The sequence below is a fragment of the Schistocerca americana genome, chromosome 5 (genome assembly GCF_021461395.2).
Source record: "Schistocerca americana isolate TAMUIC-IGC-003095 chromosome 5, iqSchAmer2.1, whole genome shotgun sequence".
NCBI classification, from domain to species: Eukaryota; Metazoa; Arthropoda; class Insecta; order Orthoptera; family Acrididae; genus Schistocerca; species Schistocerca americana.
This window is the reverse complement of record NC_060123.1, coordinates 475299560-475318755: the sequence shown is the minus strand read 5'-3', so window position 1 is coordinate 475318755 and position 19196 is coordinate 475299560. Positions and strand designations below refer to the sequence as shown.

Sequence of the window (19196 nt, the reverse complement as noted above, 5' to 3'; positions counted from 1 at the left end):
TAACGAGTGTACAGACCTCCGATTAGTCAGTCTGCATTTGTCTGCCCAGTCTGCACGAGTTCTACATTTGTCTGTACCAGTCTATAGTCAAGTTTCAGTCTGCGCCTAATAATATTACCATATTCCTGTACATAGCCATGAAGATAAATGTATAGACACTTTTGTCAAGTATCAGAGATATATGTGAGAATAAGATTAACGTACCAATACCGAAGGAACTTCAGATTGTGAATTGTAAATAGCATCAAGAACCAAGTTAAGTAATTTTTATGCTTGTTATTATTTTAATAAATGTGTTTGAAAATTAATCAAGTTCTGTTTAAAGTTGGTCACCGTCAATCTGCTACTCTAAGCGTGCAAGTGGCATTTCTATCGTCTGACCTAACGGCAGAAGATAAACACGCCACGATAAGACCACGAGACATATTGCTGACACTCGCCTACTTCGTTAGAGCGACAAGTCAAATAACCTGATGGTGTGTGTACTGAAGGTCTTACAGTACGCACACCACAGAATTCGTCAATTTATGTTTTTTTTTTTTTTTTACATTTCGACTGGGTGTAGGGACTCAGCGTGGATAAAAGACGTCCTTGTGGCTGTCGGTGCAGACCGTTAGTTACTTAACGCACCAGCCCCGATGCTCGCGTTGGCTCCTTACGGTGCCTGCCTATAAACCGTTAAGGGCCGGCGCGTGGACGGCTATTGGCGGCCGATAGACGCGGTGTATATCTGGCGTCGATTAGCCGCTCTATTTCCACTGCGCCACTGTCGGCGCGGGAAGACAGGCGGCCTCGAGAAAAACGGCCTCCCCTCGCCTTGAGACTGCCGCGGCCGGAGTGGGCCCCTCTGCTCCCCTGGCCCTCGTGCCACCATTTGTCGTCTTTTTGTGGCCGCCGCTTCGGCGGGGGCGATTTATGATGCACTCCTTTGTGGCTGCCGGCGCCGCGCCGTTTAGGAGTGTTAATGGTAAGGCGATACCCGCAGTCCACTGCGCTCCGTGCCTCGCGCCGCGTCTGTCTTCCCGCTGCCCACTCGGCTGTACGCCAGACTCCAAGCGGACGCCCCTAACAGCGCCGCTCTCTAAAGCACTACGTACTTCCTCACAGCACGGCACTCTTGTTCTTGTTCTAAGGTGCCGCTCTACTTCCTCGCAGATTATTGCGATGCCGCTCGATTTAGATAATCTCTGACCTTCCGACGATTTCTACAACAACAGGATTTTCATACCCGGGTGTGCGTCAGCAAGGGGCTGGGGAGCAGAGGGGGAAGGCGGGAGGGGATGGATGCGGTTATTACACGTGGCAGAGCGCGGCTCCCTGTACTGTTTCTCCTGGGTGGACTTGGGTTTTAAAAAAATGTACACTAAACATTACGATAGATTTTACGAATAATCGACAAGTACGCCAAAGAAGAAGAGATAGAACTGCAATGGACATGTTATTCCATGGACTCTTGCGCTTCCATGCATGAGCTATCTTTCCTTTGTCATTCGCTTATCTTATCTGCTTGGATTCGGATCTAAAAGGACGTTCTTGTGTAAAGCTCATCTTGGTGTACCAGCTGATAATGTAAGTTTTACTTAAAACCCGAAAAATATAATGGTTATTTTGTCAAAATAATTTGGGTATGTGGTGAATCTATTGTAAATCTGATACCTTTATTGTCTTAAGTAGATATGGGCCTTAACAAAGAATTTGCTATGTTAGGCGTCATCTTAGAAAATCTTTAACTTTTTTCTTTTAGCTCATCTACGAGACGTGCCGTCGGTTCGGACTTTTTTTCTTTATTTCAGATCCCAGGAGACCGGAAGCAGCTACTAACGGCTTGGTTCAAATGGCTCTGAGCACTATGGGACTTAACATCTATGGTCATCAGTCACCTAGAACTTAGAACTACTAAAACCTAACTAACCTAAGGACATCACACAACACCCAGTCATCACGAGGCAGAGAAAATCCCTGACCCAGCCGGGAATCGAACCCGGGAACCCGGGCGCGGGAAGCGAGAACGCTACCGCATGACCACGAGCTGCGGACAGCTACTAATAATTTAAAAATTTTACTTACAGATTTTCTTTATATAACGAGATAACATCCCAGGCAGAAAACGTCTGGTCATAGAATTCCAGTTCCATTATAGGATTTCATTTGTGGATGCTACTCTTGTTGTGTTATATTGGGGAATCGAGACGAAACCACGATGTATCGACGATTACGTAACTACCCTGAGAACTGAGCTAGTTTACTGAGTGCTTGCATACGTCGAGCTAAATTAAACAACGTATTACACTGTTAATAATATTCCTACATTAGTTATTTCTCTTTTATGCTGAGCCATTGCATTAATGTGTGTTTCTTTTTATATAAGTTACGGCTCATATTTTATTTTATTACATTACACTAATAGTCACAAAACAAAAAAAATGCATATTTCATTACCTTGCATCCCCCGTCGGAGGTTCGAGTCCTCCCTCGGATACGTGTGTGTGTGTGTGTGTGTGTGTGTGTGTGTGTGTGTGTGTGTGTCTGTGTCTGTGTGTGTGTGTGTGTGTGTGTGTGTGTGTTTTGTTCTTAGCGTTAGTTTAAGTTAGATTAAGTAGGGACCGATGACCTCAGCAGTTTGGTCCCATAGGAACTTAACACAAATTTCCAATTTACAGGTGGCAGAGTGTCACTGGTTCGAGCCACACGCTGGGTGATAAACAATTAACCCTTTCGCTGCTACACATTCCTCCGCATTCCTTGCTGAGGCGGCTTTTGTTATGTCTTTCATCGATCATCTGAAGTATTTCTTCTGTTACATGGTTTCTTCACGGCTACCTTCGTTGTGCCTATGTTTTGTTCCTCAAATTTCTGTGACCGATCTTTTTAGAGTATTCCTTTTTTTCTCTAACTAAAATGCCTACTGCGTTATTCATTAACGCGCGATCTATAACCTCAGAGGACTTCAAGCTTATCTCTTCATTCCTTAGTACTTCCGTATCCCCCTTCTTTGCGCCCTGGTACTTCCTGACAAATCTCTTAATCATCAGCCTACTCTAAACTGTTACTATATTGTGATCTGAGGCCGGCCGCTGTAGCCGAGCGGTTCTAGGCGCTTCAGTCTGGAACCGCGCGACCGCTACGGTCGCAAGTTCGAATCCTGCCTCGGGCATGGATGTGTGTGATGTCCTTAGGTTAGTTAGGTTTAAGTAGTTCTAAGTTCTAGGGGACTGATGACCTCAGGTGTTAAGTCCCATAATGCTCAGAGTCATTTGAACCATTTGTGATCTGAGTCTATATCTGCTCCTCGGTACCCCGTACAATCCAATATCTGATTCCGGAATATCTGCCTGATTATGATGTAATCTAAGTTAAATGTTACCGTATCTTCCGGCCTTTCCCAAGTATATCTCCTCCTCTTGTGGCTCTTGAACAGAGTATTCGCTATTACTAACCGATATTTATTGCAGAACTCAATTAGTCTTTCTCGTCTCTCATTCCTTCTACCAGCCCATATTCTTCCTCCTTACAGCCACACCCCAGTCCCCCATGACTATTAGATTTTTATTTCTCTATACGCACTGAAGTACCCGTTCAGTACACTCATATTTCTCCATCTCTTCACACCCTGCTTGCGACGTCGGCGTGATACCTCAACTATTGTTGTCGGTGTTGGTTTGCTGTTGATTCTCATTACAACAACATTATCACTGATTTGTTCATAGTTACTCACATCTGCCTTCCGTTCCTATTCATAATGAATGGTACTACCGTTATTCCATTTTCTGCTGCTGTTGATATTACTCCATACTCGTCTGACCAGAAACCCATTTCGCTTCACTCACCACCACCCTATCTTTATTGAACCCCTGCATTTCCCTTTACCGATTTTCTAGCGTTTCTGTAACGTTCAAACTTCTGACATTCCAAGTCCGACTCTAGAACGTTACCCTTTTGTTGGTTATTCAATCTTTTTCACGTGATCACCTCCCCATTGGCAGTCACCTGCCGGAGATGCGAATGGGGCACTGGGGCTAGTCCATACTCTTTTGCCAAAGGAGAAATCATCGAGACTCTTGTTTACTTATGGGCCACATGGCCCGCGGATATAAATTATGTGTCTTTAATCCAGTGGTTTCCATTACCGTCTGAATCCTCTTGCAGTTGATCATTGTTAATTCTTCCGCCGTTAAGCGGGTATTTTTCCCACCCCAAGGACAAGAGAGTGCTCTGAACGTCTGTCTGCTCTTTGACAAAGCTGTTGGCACAACTAGGGTCACTTCTTATGCCGGAAGTCTTTGGCCACTATTTTTGAATTAAAATAATTATTTTTACAGATAAAAATTTTTAATGGCCTGTGTGGAGCTATAGAAATATTTTTTAGTGTTTATGTATGTGTGTGTATGTTGCACGTTCGTTATTCTGACACGTTCCTAATCATAAAGTTTATCGCGAATATGATTTATATAACAAGTAAGTAACTAAGTAACTGCCGTATGCTGAACAAAATACAAGCTTAGCAACTATCAGACCAGACTTATGATGAGGTTTAGAGCATCTTTGCAGATAGAACTCAACGTGTCATTCTTAACAGAATCAAATCGACAGATCTAACATCAATTTTGGCAATACCCAAAGAGGACTGCTGTAGGCACTTTACTATGTATCTCAAAAGGGCTGCTACAGGCTCTTTGCTATTTCCGATATACATTAATGATTTAGTAAGCTCCATGAGGCTGTTCACAGACGATACTATTGTTGATAGGAAGATTGCAACGCCTGAAGGCTGTAAGTATCTGCAAGACGACCTGCAGAAAATCGACGGTTAGAGCACGGACTGGCAGATGATCCTGAACGTAAATTATCGGAAAATATTGCGCATAAGGGAGTGAAAATATCCGCTACCGACTGATGCTTTGTCTCCTAGAGCGAGCGAAAAAGGAATGATCACAGAAAACAAATTGCAGGAAAAGCATATGCCAGGGTGAAATTCATTGAAGCAGTCTTAAGTAAATGTATTTCATCTACGAATGAAGTTGGAAACACGTGTCTGACAGATTCTTGAGTTTTGCTCATCACTCTAGGACCCTTACGGAGTTGTATTACCACACAAGAAAGAGAGGATCGATAGAGAAAAGTTCGTTTAGACACGAAACCATTTACTAGGTGCGATGGCGTTACGGAGACGATCTGCAAACTACAGACATTACAAGAGAGGCATTGTACGTTGTGGAGAATCTCATTATTGAAAATCCAAGAGCGTACGTTCCAGGTAGAGTCAGGCAACATTTTACTCCTACATTAGTCTCATCAAACGACCATCATGAGAAAATCAAAGAGAATAGTGCCTTATACACCTATTTTCCCCCTAATATTACGCAAATGATAAAGTGAAGGGCAGAAAAGACATTAGTTACAGAAGAACCTTCCAGCGCACAGCATAATGAGGTTTGTGGAGCTGGAGATGTACATAGGATACAACAATCAATGATATGATTTCTTGGCTGTGGCCGAGCGGTTCTAGGCGCTTCAGTCCGGAACCGCGCTGCTGCTACGGTCGCATGTTCGAATCCTGCCTCGGGCATGGATTTGTGTGATGTCATTAGGTTTAAGTAGTAGTCTAGGGGACTGATGACATCAGATGTTAAGTCCCATAGTGCTTAGAGCCATTTGAACTATTTAGAATCAGCATTTTCTAGCAGTCTGACATTCTTGTCTGTTTCCAACGCATAATAAACCTATTTTATTATAATGAGAATTTCACTCTGCAGCGGAGTGTGCTATTTTATTGATGTATCATGGCTGCTTTACTTGGCATTGCGCAGGTAATTACTTCTTCTTTTCTTTCTTTTTATTGCAGTGAAGGCGGCCTGTTATTTTCTGCAGCCCTGAGAGCTCTTTCTAGCTGGCACATGCAATACAGAAGTTTAAGTAAAGGACCAGAGAGGTTCATTAACGTGTTAAGTAGCGAAAGCTGCCCATCAGAGCAAGTAGGTGATGGAGGATTCCCCAGTCCCCATCTCTGCACAACAGTGTGAGATGCCTGAACAAATCTTTTTGGAAACATAGCATGTGAAGCCAGGTATAGCCACCGGAATGGGGAACCCTGTCGGTCTTTTCTCTGGTTCACAATAATTGTTTCTGTAGAAGGTGCTCTTTTCCACTAGTGTCTAGATGTAAGGCCTTCGATTAGCTAAGGACTGAAACCTGCAATGAAGTGGGAGAGATTTTCTGCCATCCTCCCTGCACCAGACCATCATTTCTTAACCATGAGAAAATCCACTAGAGTAGGACTTCGTTAAACTTATTTATAAAATCATTATTGGTCTGAACTCGCAAGGTCTGCTGCAGTTGGTCGGCAAGATTCCTCCAATGACAGAAGTAGCCAAGTTTCGAAAAGTTAAGTGAGATGACACTTGCTGCCAGAAGACGGAAGAGAGCAGACTTGCTGTTGGGAGTGCAACGAGTACACCCTTCCTACCAAGGCATTACACGGAAGGATGTCTCCATACTAGAACTGAGTACAAAAGGCGAATTTCCAGCTGTTACTGTCACGACTTCCACATTCACACCATGTAGTAGTGATAAGAACGAGCCAGCTAGCCGGTCACTGAGCCGAGAGGGTTGCGAGGATTCTGCTGGTTTTCTACTTACTATTCAGATTCTTTCTTTAAACAAATAATTATTTTTACAGTCATTGGTCACATCTTTGATTTAGTTTGACGTTATGCTTTCATATGTTCACCTACCTGTGCTAAGGCTCGATTTCATGATTACAATACTTTTGCCCGCTTATTAAACGTCTACATACTTAACTGGGTAATTCATTCACTTTTTATAGCGACTGCTAGTTTCTTTCGTAAACACATGAGCCCCTTCAGTAATATACCCATGTGTGACGTATCCGTACTTTCATGCTTAATGGGGCCGCCCCTAATAGTTTTTCGTCAATCAGACGTTGTTGTTGCATGACATTGCTTTTCATAAATTTACATAATCGTATGGGGAGATTCCCTTTCTTGTAGGTCACCTGGAATCGAACTGCCGGCCGCGGTGGTCTAGCGGTTCTAGGCGCGCAGTCCGGAACCGCGCGACTGCTACGGTCGCAGGTTCGAATCCTGCCTCGGGCATGGATGTGTGTGATGTCCTTAGGTTAGTTAGGTTTAAGTAGTTCTAAGTTCTAGGGGACTAATGACCTCAGATGTTAAGTCCCATAGTGCTCAGAGCCATTTGAACCATTTGGGATCGAACTTGTAGCATCTTAGGGATATGCTGAACAGGTCAGCTGCCACCACAAAAAGCTACCAAATATTCCAGCCCTTCTAGCAAAGCCGGGGCTTATAATATTATTGACACTACAGAAAGATAATAAACGCTGTGGCGTTGAAGACCTGACTATTACACAGCGGAGTCATGGCTCTGTTGTGGCACAAGTGATTGCAAACGATGCCTTAGCAAAACATGGAAGAGCCGGGCCCATATAAATACTGTTAATCTTAGACCGACAATGTGCAGTTCACCGGCTGTCAGCTTCGAGGGTAGGCTTACGCCAGACTACTAGTTGAAATGGGTCAAAAAGCTGTCACCTCCCGACTCTGTCTTCACTGACTATGGACCTGCTTCCCCATGCCACTTCTGACACAGTTACGGGCATGCCGTAATCAGTTCAGCCCAAGGTGAACAAAAAACGTTAAACACTACAGCATACATGTAGACAAACTTGTCGCAACGAGCATAAATTTCGGTCAGTTGTTAATTGATGCTCATGTCAGTCTCCAGTATCAGAACAAATGGATAGTGCTGAAGATTAAGATCGTGTAAGAATGATCCTCTTGTCTCCACAGTGATTGTTTTGCACCTTTTTTATTGAATCCCGTTCACAATTCCAATTATTTTTAGCAGAAAACAATAAACTCAGCACGTGTGATGTCTAGTAAGATATTTCAACGCGTTATAAGTTCATCTCCTTAAAAACTTAAATTTCGTTGGTACGAAATGAATGTGATAATCTTTTTTCGTTGGACACCGATCTGCTACCGCCTCTCACAACGCTGCTCTCGCTGCAGTAGCTGTTTGCCGATTAATAACATAAGACAACTTCCAACAGACTATTCAGAAAATTAAAAATATGTGCATACGCAAAAAAAATATCGCATTGCTCTGCGTTATCCGTCGATCCTCGAAGAAGAGGCACACGTACAAATGACATGATTTTGTTACAGTGAGTCATTTGTAAAGTGGACACTTGATATTAGATAAAATTTCCTACACCTCGAAACAGCGGTTTCGATAAATGACATTGCTTTATGTCTTGCTGTGTGGTGATAGAAAAAGGACGCTAAGGTTAGAAAATTATGCTACGCAGACTGATAAGCGCATAAGCATACAGAATTTTCAAAAATACTCAAAAATGCACAAAAATTTATATTCGTCTCGGTACCTTCGACATATTCACCGGTGTCAAAACAGTCTCCACCCACGCCTTATGAACGTATCCAGAGAAAGAGTCAGTAACAACTTTGTTTGGGTGAACGCCCGGCTGCAAGGCTTTCACTTGGACGCTACTTCGGCGGTCTGCCTCAACTATCCAACCGGACAGTCCCAACCATGTGTCATTCCTGGTGACTCCCTCATCGTTCAGGGGTGAAGGTAGACTGAAACCGTCCGTAGTCCGGCTGGGATTCGATTCCAGGACTTCTCGGTTTCCAGGCACGCCCTTACTGCTAGAACACCAAGGCTGACGAAGACAGTTTCAATTACGCAATTCTGTGATGTTTTAAGCGACTGATCGACTCATACTAGCGAAGATTTCGCATAAATGGTGTTCTTCATGTAATACTAGTAACAGATGTCCAGAAGTGCAATATCTATCCACAGGGGGGCGGCGGACTGGAACACTCGTCCAATCCATGGATTGAAGAGCTTCTCAGATAATGCTGTAAGCAGATATGGAGCAAAATGTTGCGTTAAAACATCATCAGTCCTAATTACAGCTTCAAAATTTCCAGTTTTCGTGAATACATTAATTGCAAGTGAATAGAAATGTCCCCAGTTATATGCTCTCACCTGGATGTAGAGATCTAACAACATGATGATGGGGCAGTTCGCACCGAATATCCATGTATTGATTGTTTGGTGCGTTTCCATTAGTCGCTGTGATCCCCAAATGCAACTGTCATGTTGACTGCCAAGAAATGCCCCGTCGTATGCGAAAAGTACACACGGTAAGAACTTTTCTTCAGAATTCTCCATCATCAAAATTTCAGATTAACTCTGTACTCTTCAGGTCGAGCTGAATCTTGTAGACGTGAAGCCGTAAACGCTATGAAGGATGCTTTTAATGATATTTTTGGCATATTTGGAGAGAAATTCCAACAAGAATGGGCTTCAACGTAGAACCCACATGTGCGTTTGGTGCAGATGAAATGAACAGTTCAAAACAATTTTATCTGCTTCCAATACGTTGTACACTAAACCAACTACAGCCGGGCCACACGCAGCCTATATTTGTAAGTAATTCCGAACAGTGTCGACAGTTACAGGAAACAACATAAAATATGACAAAAACAGGGCAAAAAATGTACGTTTGTAAAGCAATAACCGAAAAACTTTGTCCGTTGTTGAGTGTTTACTAACAAAACCCTTAGAGTGAGTGGACAATAGACACCTTACAGAATGACAAAATGACGAATTTTTTCAGCGAGGAGAAGAACATTATCGCTCACAGAAAATGCACAAATCGTAATCTGTACGTGTAGAAACAGATCTGTTTACCATTTATCCATCTCAGCTTATGACTTTCACTGTTTGACAAAACAGCTCCACATTTGGAAGATTCATTTTCATGCTATAACATATTATTCTCGCGTGACATCACACATCCAGACAAAAATAGTCTGTCTCTAATGATAAAAATACTCTGTCCACAGTGATAATATCAGACGTCATTTATCTGCATTTTTCCCTCTGCAACGGTCTCTGTTACTGACTTTACCCCTGTAATGGCTACCGCGTAACATTAGTTAGGCCTGGTGCAGTCTGTGTTCCATGAAAGAAAAACATACAATGCGTTTGTAAGTTAGCCCGAGCAGTAACTCCGCGAAATAAAAGCGCCATCCATTCCGCTCCTGTTTGTAAACGTTACGGTATTCTAGAGGTTATTAACCTGTTTCTACTCCCTGAATAGCTCGCATCTGTTTTCACTCAGCTTCATCTTACGCAAATTTCTAAGAAAAACTTTCCATCGGGGCCAAGTTATGAGGGAGAGGGTGGGGGTAGAATTTAAATATTTCCTCCTCGGCAGCCAGAAGCAAACTTATCTCCGCTAAAGAAAAAATTGAGGTGCAGCGCACTGTGCATTCTTTTGTGGATACGAAATTAGTTGCTCTTTTCGCGTCGAAACGAGTCTTCCGAGTAAACATAGAAACGTGCGTTTGAGTACCGTAAATTAAGGTACTTGGTAGCCTCCTTCGAAGAGAACCAAATGCCTTTGCTAGAAGGTCCCAAATTTAACTAAAGAAAAAACCTAAAGCAGGAATTTTTTGGCACGTTTTCTTGGCACGGAAAGGAGCAATAGCTTCCATCAAGTGACATAAAGGATATTTGCATGTTTCACAAAGTTTTCTAGAAAAAAATTGTTTAAAGTGTAGGAGTTGTGCACTCGGTTAAGCAGGAATTGGATTCAGTTGTATAGTAACCCCCGAGATTACATAAGCTTGTGCCTTCACTACTAGCCGACGGTGTGGAACTGTATTCAAGGCTTTCGAGAAGTTTAAAATCACGGCAACAATGTGAACTACAGTACCAAGATCCTGAGTGGGGTTTGCTATTGATAGTGCAACCTTAAATCGGTTTTACAGATTCCATTTTGTACTACCATTTCTTATTGCAGCTATGACCGCAATCCCGTTACGTTATCGAACACATATTTATGAGTTCTATACAATCGGTGCTTAAGCCATTCGAGTTGGTTCCCACAGTCATCACATACGAGAAGAAAAACATCCCATAGCTCTAGAACAAAGTAACGTGGTGAGAGCGTCACCCACCTATCCTACTTTTTTAGAAGGCTATTGCATGGATTCCCACACCAGCCGTCATCCGTTGGAATAGAGAGCTGAGGATCCACTGTCCCACTACAACTTTAATCAGTAACAACTAGAAAGACTTAACATCTACAGCCTGACCTTGAAGCTTTAGCTTTTGTAACAGAATTTTGTCAAGCAAGAGATGAATTCTTTTCTGATAATGTTCTGAGGCAAAGATCTTTTAATTGTCACCTGCGGAGTTTTATTTTCCTCAGAGATAACTACTCTTATATTCGAGCAATATTTTCTCATTTCCAACTCGCTTAAAACGTTTTTCCTGTTCCTATTACGTAGTCAGGAAATGCCGGAAACACATTTCAGGCTAGTTTTGTCTTGTGGCAGCATTACATTTACCATTTTTGCATTCGTCTGGCTATGAGAAAAAACCAGCAGAGAGATAGTGCGCATACATTCTCTGAAGAACGGATGAGGCAGAGGCAGTAGTGGAAGGTGTAGGAGGGGGTGCTCTATCACGACATTATTTCCACCCTCTTTCTCTCTGCCTACATCCCCCCCCTTCCCGCCATCCTTCTCTCTCTCTCTTTCTCTCTCTCTCTCTCTCTCTCTCTATGTCTCTGTGTATGTGTGTGTGTGTGTGTGTGTGTGTGTGTGTGTGTGTGTGTGTATGAGAGAGAGAGAGAGAGAGAGAGAGAGAGAGAGAGCGCATAGTGACAGACTATCTATCGAAACCAACTTTAGTTACAAGCTCACCGCATATGACCCTCCACCACTGACGTCGTGCCAGGCGGTTGTAAGGATTCACCACACTAGGACGGGTCGACGTGGAGACGCCAGAGCTCAGCAGAAATTAGCAATCATGTTTGGACGCGACTACGCCAGTTCTGTGATCGAAATAGCACAGTTTGTTGGCGTAGCAACGGAGTGTGTCCAAACGTGTCTACTAGTGTACCAATCGTAGCCACGTAACACGGCCTATGGGCGGTAAGTAAAACTCAACATTCTGGCCCTGATGGGCCCGTCAATACCGACCGACCGCCGTGTCATCTTCTGCCAATGATGTCATTGGACACTGCATGGAGGGCCGTGGGTTCAGTAAACCGCTCTCCCGGTCGTTGTAGGCTTTCTTGGGCTTGGAGCCGCCACTTCTCTCTAAAGTAGCTCCTCATTTGGATCACGAGGCGGCGTGCACCCTGTACCAGCCCTTCCACTAAAGAAAAATTCCTGGCAGTGCCGGGAATCGAAGCCGGTCCTTCCATACCAGCCAACACGCTCACAGCTTGAGTTACGGAGGCTGACGTAAGAGGAGTGGTGGTACAAGGAATTCCTAGCACCCAGGAACAGGAAATGAGTGCACGCCTTGTCAGTGAAACTCGGTTTCAAATCCGACAGGAAAAGCTGCTGTTAGTGAGTGCAGATCCATCTCATCTAGTTCACAGAGATACTTAAGGCTGTACGTCTTTACTGGGCCAAACAGCACTGTAATAGGATAGTAGCTGACTGGAACAGCGTCGTATGGTAGCATGATCCGAGAAGTAACAATTTCGCCGTTTTCAAATGATGCAAGGAATCGAATGCAGCGAAGGCAGAATGAGGCTTTTAACCCTTAGCATGGTGAGGTTGTAGTTCAGACCGTAAGTGTTTCCATGGTGTTTTGGGGTGTTTCCGTACCTTGACGTGGGCTTACTCATTCAGGTTACTGCGAACATGAAACAGGACTGTTACTTCCCAAGTGGCGCTCTTTCTTCTACGTCTTCAAGTATGCTATGGACACACCAACATGACAACACCGTTGTTCAAAGGGCTTTGTGAAGACATTCCTGAACTGACGAACACTCAGGCTCGCTATCAGATCTCGACTGGACTGCTACATTACCCGACGATATAGTAAATATCTGGGAAGTGAAAAGTAGTGACCAATATCATCTCATTTTGGGAGTTGTAAGCCCAGATAACTAGCGGTAATCAGGTTGCACAACACCGTGCTGAAAGAAAGTTGGAAATGTCCGGTATTCAGACAGCAGCGACGGCAGCATGCCTTCGTCTGAGGTCTAGGATACATCCGACATGTCAGACAGAATTGTTTACACTATGGGCCAATTTTCGCTGATAGCTACCCTCTGATAATTACTGGTAAGGGTGTGAGAGTCTTGTGGGAGGTCCAGTTATCAGTGATGTAGTTATCAATGACTGACCTCAGAAAGATGTGGCGTAACTGAAGAATTCTAGACCCTTTTTTTCGCAGAACTGAGCACATTGTCGAGCGTAGAGACGACACTAGCGTGACGTGTACTGGGGCTGAGTAATTTCTGTATTGCGTACAAGGTGGTCCATAGGTGTAGAACCTCTCTTATAAAACAAAAACGGCTGGGTAAAGATAAGTTTAGTCACGTAGTGTGAGATGGGTGAGGAGAGGGGGGAACCTGTGAAACTATGTTACAAATATGGCGCCCACTCTGGAAGCCGCTATCTTGGATGTTACTACTGAAAGATATCTCACAAGTAGAGAATCACTCTCGAAAAACGATGTTTCCTTTCATTATAGCATAGCGTTATTAATTCTCGGGTTACGATTGACATCTTATCCTTACAGGCAAGGTGCCCATTTCCTCATCAAACAGACTGATAATTTGAGCATAACAGTATTCGATCTGCAGCTATCATTGATTTTTCATCCATATGACGTCAAAACTGATAGCATTAACAGAAGCCGAACGCGCATAGATCGTCCTGATATGAGAGAGGAGTTACCGTGTTGTCGCACAGGTTTTCAACCCATGACATCTTGTGAAACGTACCCGCGAAATACCGACTCTGTAGCAGACAAACCCGATGCTTCACGATTGATAACTGCTACGGATTAAGCAACATCAACCGCCGTTCTATTATCGTCCAGCAAAAATCCTGTATGGCGCAGGAAACCGGTGTTAGCCTTTCATCAGTAATGAGAATTTTAGCCACACGTAAACATGAATCGTTACAGAATTCAAAGGCCTCTCTGAGGAAGATCCAGGTGTTCGGGTTCAATTTGAAGACTTGTTTCTCCTACGACGTTCTGTTTATACATGAAGATAATGTATCTGTGAACGCAGAAGTAAGTAAACAGAATCACACATAGCCGTCTGATGTCGACTACCTCTCGATGAACGCATCGAAGAGAGTTGGCGCATCATAAGTCATAGTTTGGTGTGGGTTTCGTATTGTAGGGACCTTTTTCATTCAAGGTACACTAGCCGCAACCCGTTACCTTCAGTTGTCAAGCTATGTATACACGTGAAAGTTTATCACTCTCAAAGAGCTTTTGCGATTAATACATGCTGTGTAAAAAGGACTTAGAGTCAGATCGCCGGCAGTGTTCGAGAGTGGGGAATGATCTGACAGTGAGATAGTCGCACTCAGCGAGTTTAGACTTCTCGTGTAGACGGTAACCTATATCTCTCCAGAGCTGCTCACCGTAGCTCTAACGCAAGAAAAATTATACCGGCGTTGTTGGGAGAGCTGCGAGTACTCGGTGAGTGCTGAGCGACCATATGGCGCCCAGGAATTGTGACGTATTTGACAGCTTTTACGCTACCAGAACTTGGTAATACATTTTGCCATACTCACGCACACATGAAATGAAAGTACTCACGAAACTGAGTGTTTAGACCCATAATTTGTTGCCACGGCTTGTTTCTGAGCGAAGAAATTGCCCGTTTTAGTTCTTACACCAACAGCACGATCAGTGGGCATATTTTGAAATTTCTAAACAATGTAACGCGGCAAAAGCTTATAAAACATCACAGAAATGTTATATGGAATTAATAAACAATAAAAACTATTATCGAGCAGAGACGATCCTTCATTAATATAAATGAGAGACTAACCGGTTGCGACATCAATCTGCTCTATAAACGTATACCGGCATTGTCAGGGTGTCGAGCTCACTAGTGCTCACTAGTGTCGCCATGGATGCGCATGGTGAAGTGAATGCGAACGATGCGTCAGCAAAAAAAAAAAAAAAAAAAAAAAAAAGACTAAGTAGGCTGCCAGGAAGTGGACGCCGGACTAATCTGTACGAGGAAAGGCCGTCGTTATGTCAGTTTCTGGACTACAGAAAACGAAATAAGGAGCAAAGTTTCTTACCTGGAATGGCTACAGTTTTTAATACGCCTATAGAAGAAATCCACCAAAAGTCTAAAATTTAAGGAATCAGGCAAAACAATTTCGTAACACATACCATTTAACATAGAGAAACAAGCGAAGTCATGTTTGAAAGTAATCGTTTTAGAACTCCGAATACTGTCAGTTAACTTCAAGTAATACAGCTATGGCCACAATTTATTGATTATGCTATTGAAGAGCAGACCTTAGGAAATTTACGAGTTGTTCCTTGAGCCAGTAGAAGTAAAGACGTTCAAATGAAGTTCTGTCTGGAAATGCGTCACTTATCAGATTACCTTCCCTATTTGGCCTTCGAACCAGTACGGGTATCAAGATGAAATTTGGAATGATGTTATTTCTTCGTAATTGTTACTTTACCAAATACTAAAGGGAATAAACGTACTTGATTTTATAAATGATAGTGTCACATGTATTCTGCCATTAACGCTAATGGATTTACGCATAAAAGTATCCTGCTTGGTAATTTTGGGTTCCATTATAAGGAGTATTTCTTCCGCATTCAGCATTCTCGTAAAATACCGATATTTTTGTGTATCTTCCATCACAAGGTCCGCAATGAGATTCTTGTGTGCTCCAAAATCATCGAACCACCTAATCCACTCTCTTATTCAAAACGAACAAAGTCGTTAACACTTTTCCTTTGCCATTAAACGTATTAAAAGTGCAGTTGCAGCCTCACGCTTTTCCATCGAACTTCTTCCTTCACACACAGAAACACGTCTGAAAAATCTCGCGAAGAGTGATCTCTCAGCTCTCACATACTGTGTGTAAACGCTTCTGACATCTGCCCCCGCAAGACTCTTAGACACTTACGGAAATTACTCGCAAGTAACTATCAGGGAGTAACTGTCAGCGAAATTGTCCCATAGTCTGAGAGTAAAAAGCTGTCGTGTGTATCCCAGCCCTTAGACGAAGATATGGTGTCGCCCAGCATCATTACTGGCTAATTGTCGTGGCTTACCCGAATATCCAGTTTTTCTCTTAGACAGATAGGTCACTGAGGTCCGGTGGAGTGGTCACCACGTTACCACATTTAAGTCTATTAGATTTCAGTCTTGTGTTTGCAAGATCAGAAACCTTGCTCACCTTCAAAAGCTTGTGCTTGTATTCCGTCACAAGTCTTGATTAAAGCCCATAAAAGCCGGCCGAAGTGGCCGTGCGGTTAAAGGCGCTGCATTCTGGAACCGCAAGACCGCTACGGTCGCAGGTTCGAACCCTGCCTCGGGCATGGATGTTTGTGATGTCCTTAGGTTAGTTAGGTTTAACTAGTTCTAAGTTCTAGGGGACTAATGACCTCAGCAGTTGAGTCCCATAGTGCTCAGAGCCATTTGAACCAAAGCCCATAAACGGGTGGAGGGGACGGCTGCAGTCTTATAATGTGAAAATGGTTCAAATGGCTCTGAGCACTATGGGACTTAACGTCGGAGGTCATCGGTCCCCTAGAGCTTAGAACTACTTGAACGTAACTAACCTAAGGGCATCACACACATCCATGCCCGAAGCAGGATTCGATCCTACGACAGGAGCGGTCGCGCGGTTCCAGACTGAAGCGCCTAGAACCGCTCGGTCACACCGGCCGGCTATAACGTGAAGGACATCGCGTCGGGCACGTCCTGTAGCCTTTCAGTGTTGTCACTGTAATTTCCCTTGTTGTGAACAAACTGCAAACACAATGAATAAAGCGATGCGCGAATGAAATGTACTATTCCAGAATGAGATTTTCACTCTGCAGTGGAGTGTGCGCTGATATGAGACATCCACCAGGCTGTCTGGAACCGAGCGGCCGCTACGGTCGCAGGTTCGAATCCTGCCTCGGGCATGGATGTGTGTGATGTCCTTAGGTTAGTTAGTTTAATTAGTTCTATGTTCTAGGCGACTGATGACCTCAGCAGTTAAGTCGCATAGTGCTCAGAGTCATTTGAACCTCCAGGCTATGGGTAAGCCATGTGTGCGCAATATCGTACTATTGTAGTTATATTGTAGAGGTATTCGACTCACTGTGCCAGTCCGACTGATGAGTTAATGTGTGACGTAGCTTGCTCACTGTGCGGTACCCCCGCCTGTTGCAGCCCTGCGCCGCCAGGACGGCAGCTTCATCCTGAACGGGGACTGGGCGGTGGTGCGACCGGGCGAGTACGACGGCTTCACGTACCGCCGGCACGACCCGGAGTCCATCACGGCGCCCGGCCCGCTGCGCAGCCCCGTCGACATCATGGTCAGTACCGCCTGCCGCGGCCGCCCCACACTGTGTACTCTGCTTGGAGTCGAGCTCGGGACACAGTGTCCACTACAGATCAGTACTGTGAAAAGTTCCTTCTTCTTGATTTTTACGAGTAGTAGCCAATATGTTTTAATTTATCAACCTGCAAAAATAAAGGTATGGGGTTAAGTTTTGTTTCTTTGTAGGCACGCGTTTGCAGTTCTGATATGTATTGAAATCCCCGCGCCATAGTACTGTAACACACTGCTACTGGGTTCAGAGCAAATTGCAGCTGCCTATTAATAAAGAGGAGATGGAGTTTGACATTTTGTTTCGAATCTGCTGGCAGCGCACTACGGTGCTTTATATCAGACTGCAGATATGTGCCTGCCAGTAAACAAAACGTATTTACTTAACTTTATTTTCTCGAGGTGACAGTCAGTGCTTTATGACTTGCTGTCGTAATATCTGACCGGAGATACAACCTATTGTAGAAAACGAAATAAAAAAGTCAGTCTAGTCTTTTCTGTAGCGCGTTAACTTGCCAATCTTCATTTCATAGCGGAGTTTCATCACCAGGGGTTCAGCTAATTATCGAAAGACCATTACTGCTATGCAAGCACCGCAGAAACGCGTATCTGTACGTCGATGTTGTGTGTTCTTAAGTGAAATTTGCGAATTTGTGGCAAAACTTACAAAGAATTACAGAAAAATATAAGCAAATTTTGTTTAAATGTACAGCAGTTCCGTGAATTTTGCTTATTTCTGTTGTATATGATAGCGTATTGAATTAACTTCCACTTGCTATTGGCACTAGATATGAACATACACAGTTTCTTTTTATTTGACTCATTGCCAAACGAAAGTATGCAACCTTTTAAATTTTTATATAATAATTTATTACATTCAAGATCGCTTAATCCCTTTTAATATGTGATGGTATGATATACACTTCATTGACATATTTTATAAAACCACATGATGTTCAGAATGCTTAACTGGAATTCTTATGGATATTGACAAACCTGTCAGCGATTTAATCACACCTGAAGGTGGCGATCACTTGTTGAAACCAGTAATGTAATGTGAACACTGTAATTTTAAACGATCCTTGATATAATAAAATATTACACACATACAGTTTTTTTAAGGTGACCCTACAAGCATTAAAGAACAAAGCAGATGGCGTGCATTGAGTGAAGTAATTTCCACATGCTGTTTACTTTCGTGTAGTGTAATTGAGTACATGTGTCATGTAACTGAATCCATTCAGCTTGCGATGTTCTTTGAATCGTTTAGTACCCTTTGAAAACTCAATATGTTCTTATGCTACTGTAAACATCATGTGTAAAGTTACTTCTTTGCTAAGTCATGTACAATAGAATTCAATAATATTCAGACATATAATGTGACTTCTAACAAGTCCGTGTATATTTTTCTGTAGTTCTGTGTATGTACTATAACAACATCGCAGGTTTAACTGTGTGTCCACTGTAACCTCCCACAAATTTACATTTCTGTCCTGTTGATATCTTATTGAGGTTCTTCGATAACCAATTGAAGCCCTGGTGATGAAGCTGTGCTTGGACACGCGCATTTGTGGAGTCAATCCTCTAAGCCAATAAGCTACTGAAAAGGCAGTGAAGACAGACTTCATTATTAAGTTTCCTAGCCGTTTCCCCTTCTGGGTATTGCGGAAAATAGCTGTTATGGCTACCATGACACATAATATTGTGTAAATATTGTTACGAAAAACTCCTTAATCCTTTAAATCCAGCAACTTGCATTATAATTTGTTTCAATCC

General features: G+C 43.2%; 1 protein-coding gene across 1 annotated transcript in view; it reads left to right on the top strand.

The window, feature by feature from the left end:
- The window catches only part of LOC124615369 (ADAMTS-like protein 4), a 732241-nt gene that overhangs the window by 557031 nt on the left and 156014 nt on the right, over positions 1-19196 (top strand). Inside the window, exon 3 of the mRNA XM_047143191.1 lies at positions 17261-17406. Within this exon, the coding sequence (XP_046999147.1) occupies positions 17261-17406 (146 nt within the window). The remainder of the gene's footprint in view (positions 1-17260; positions 17407-19196) is intronic.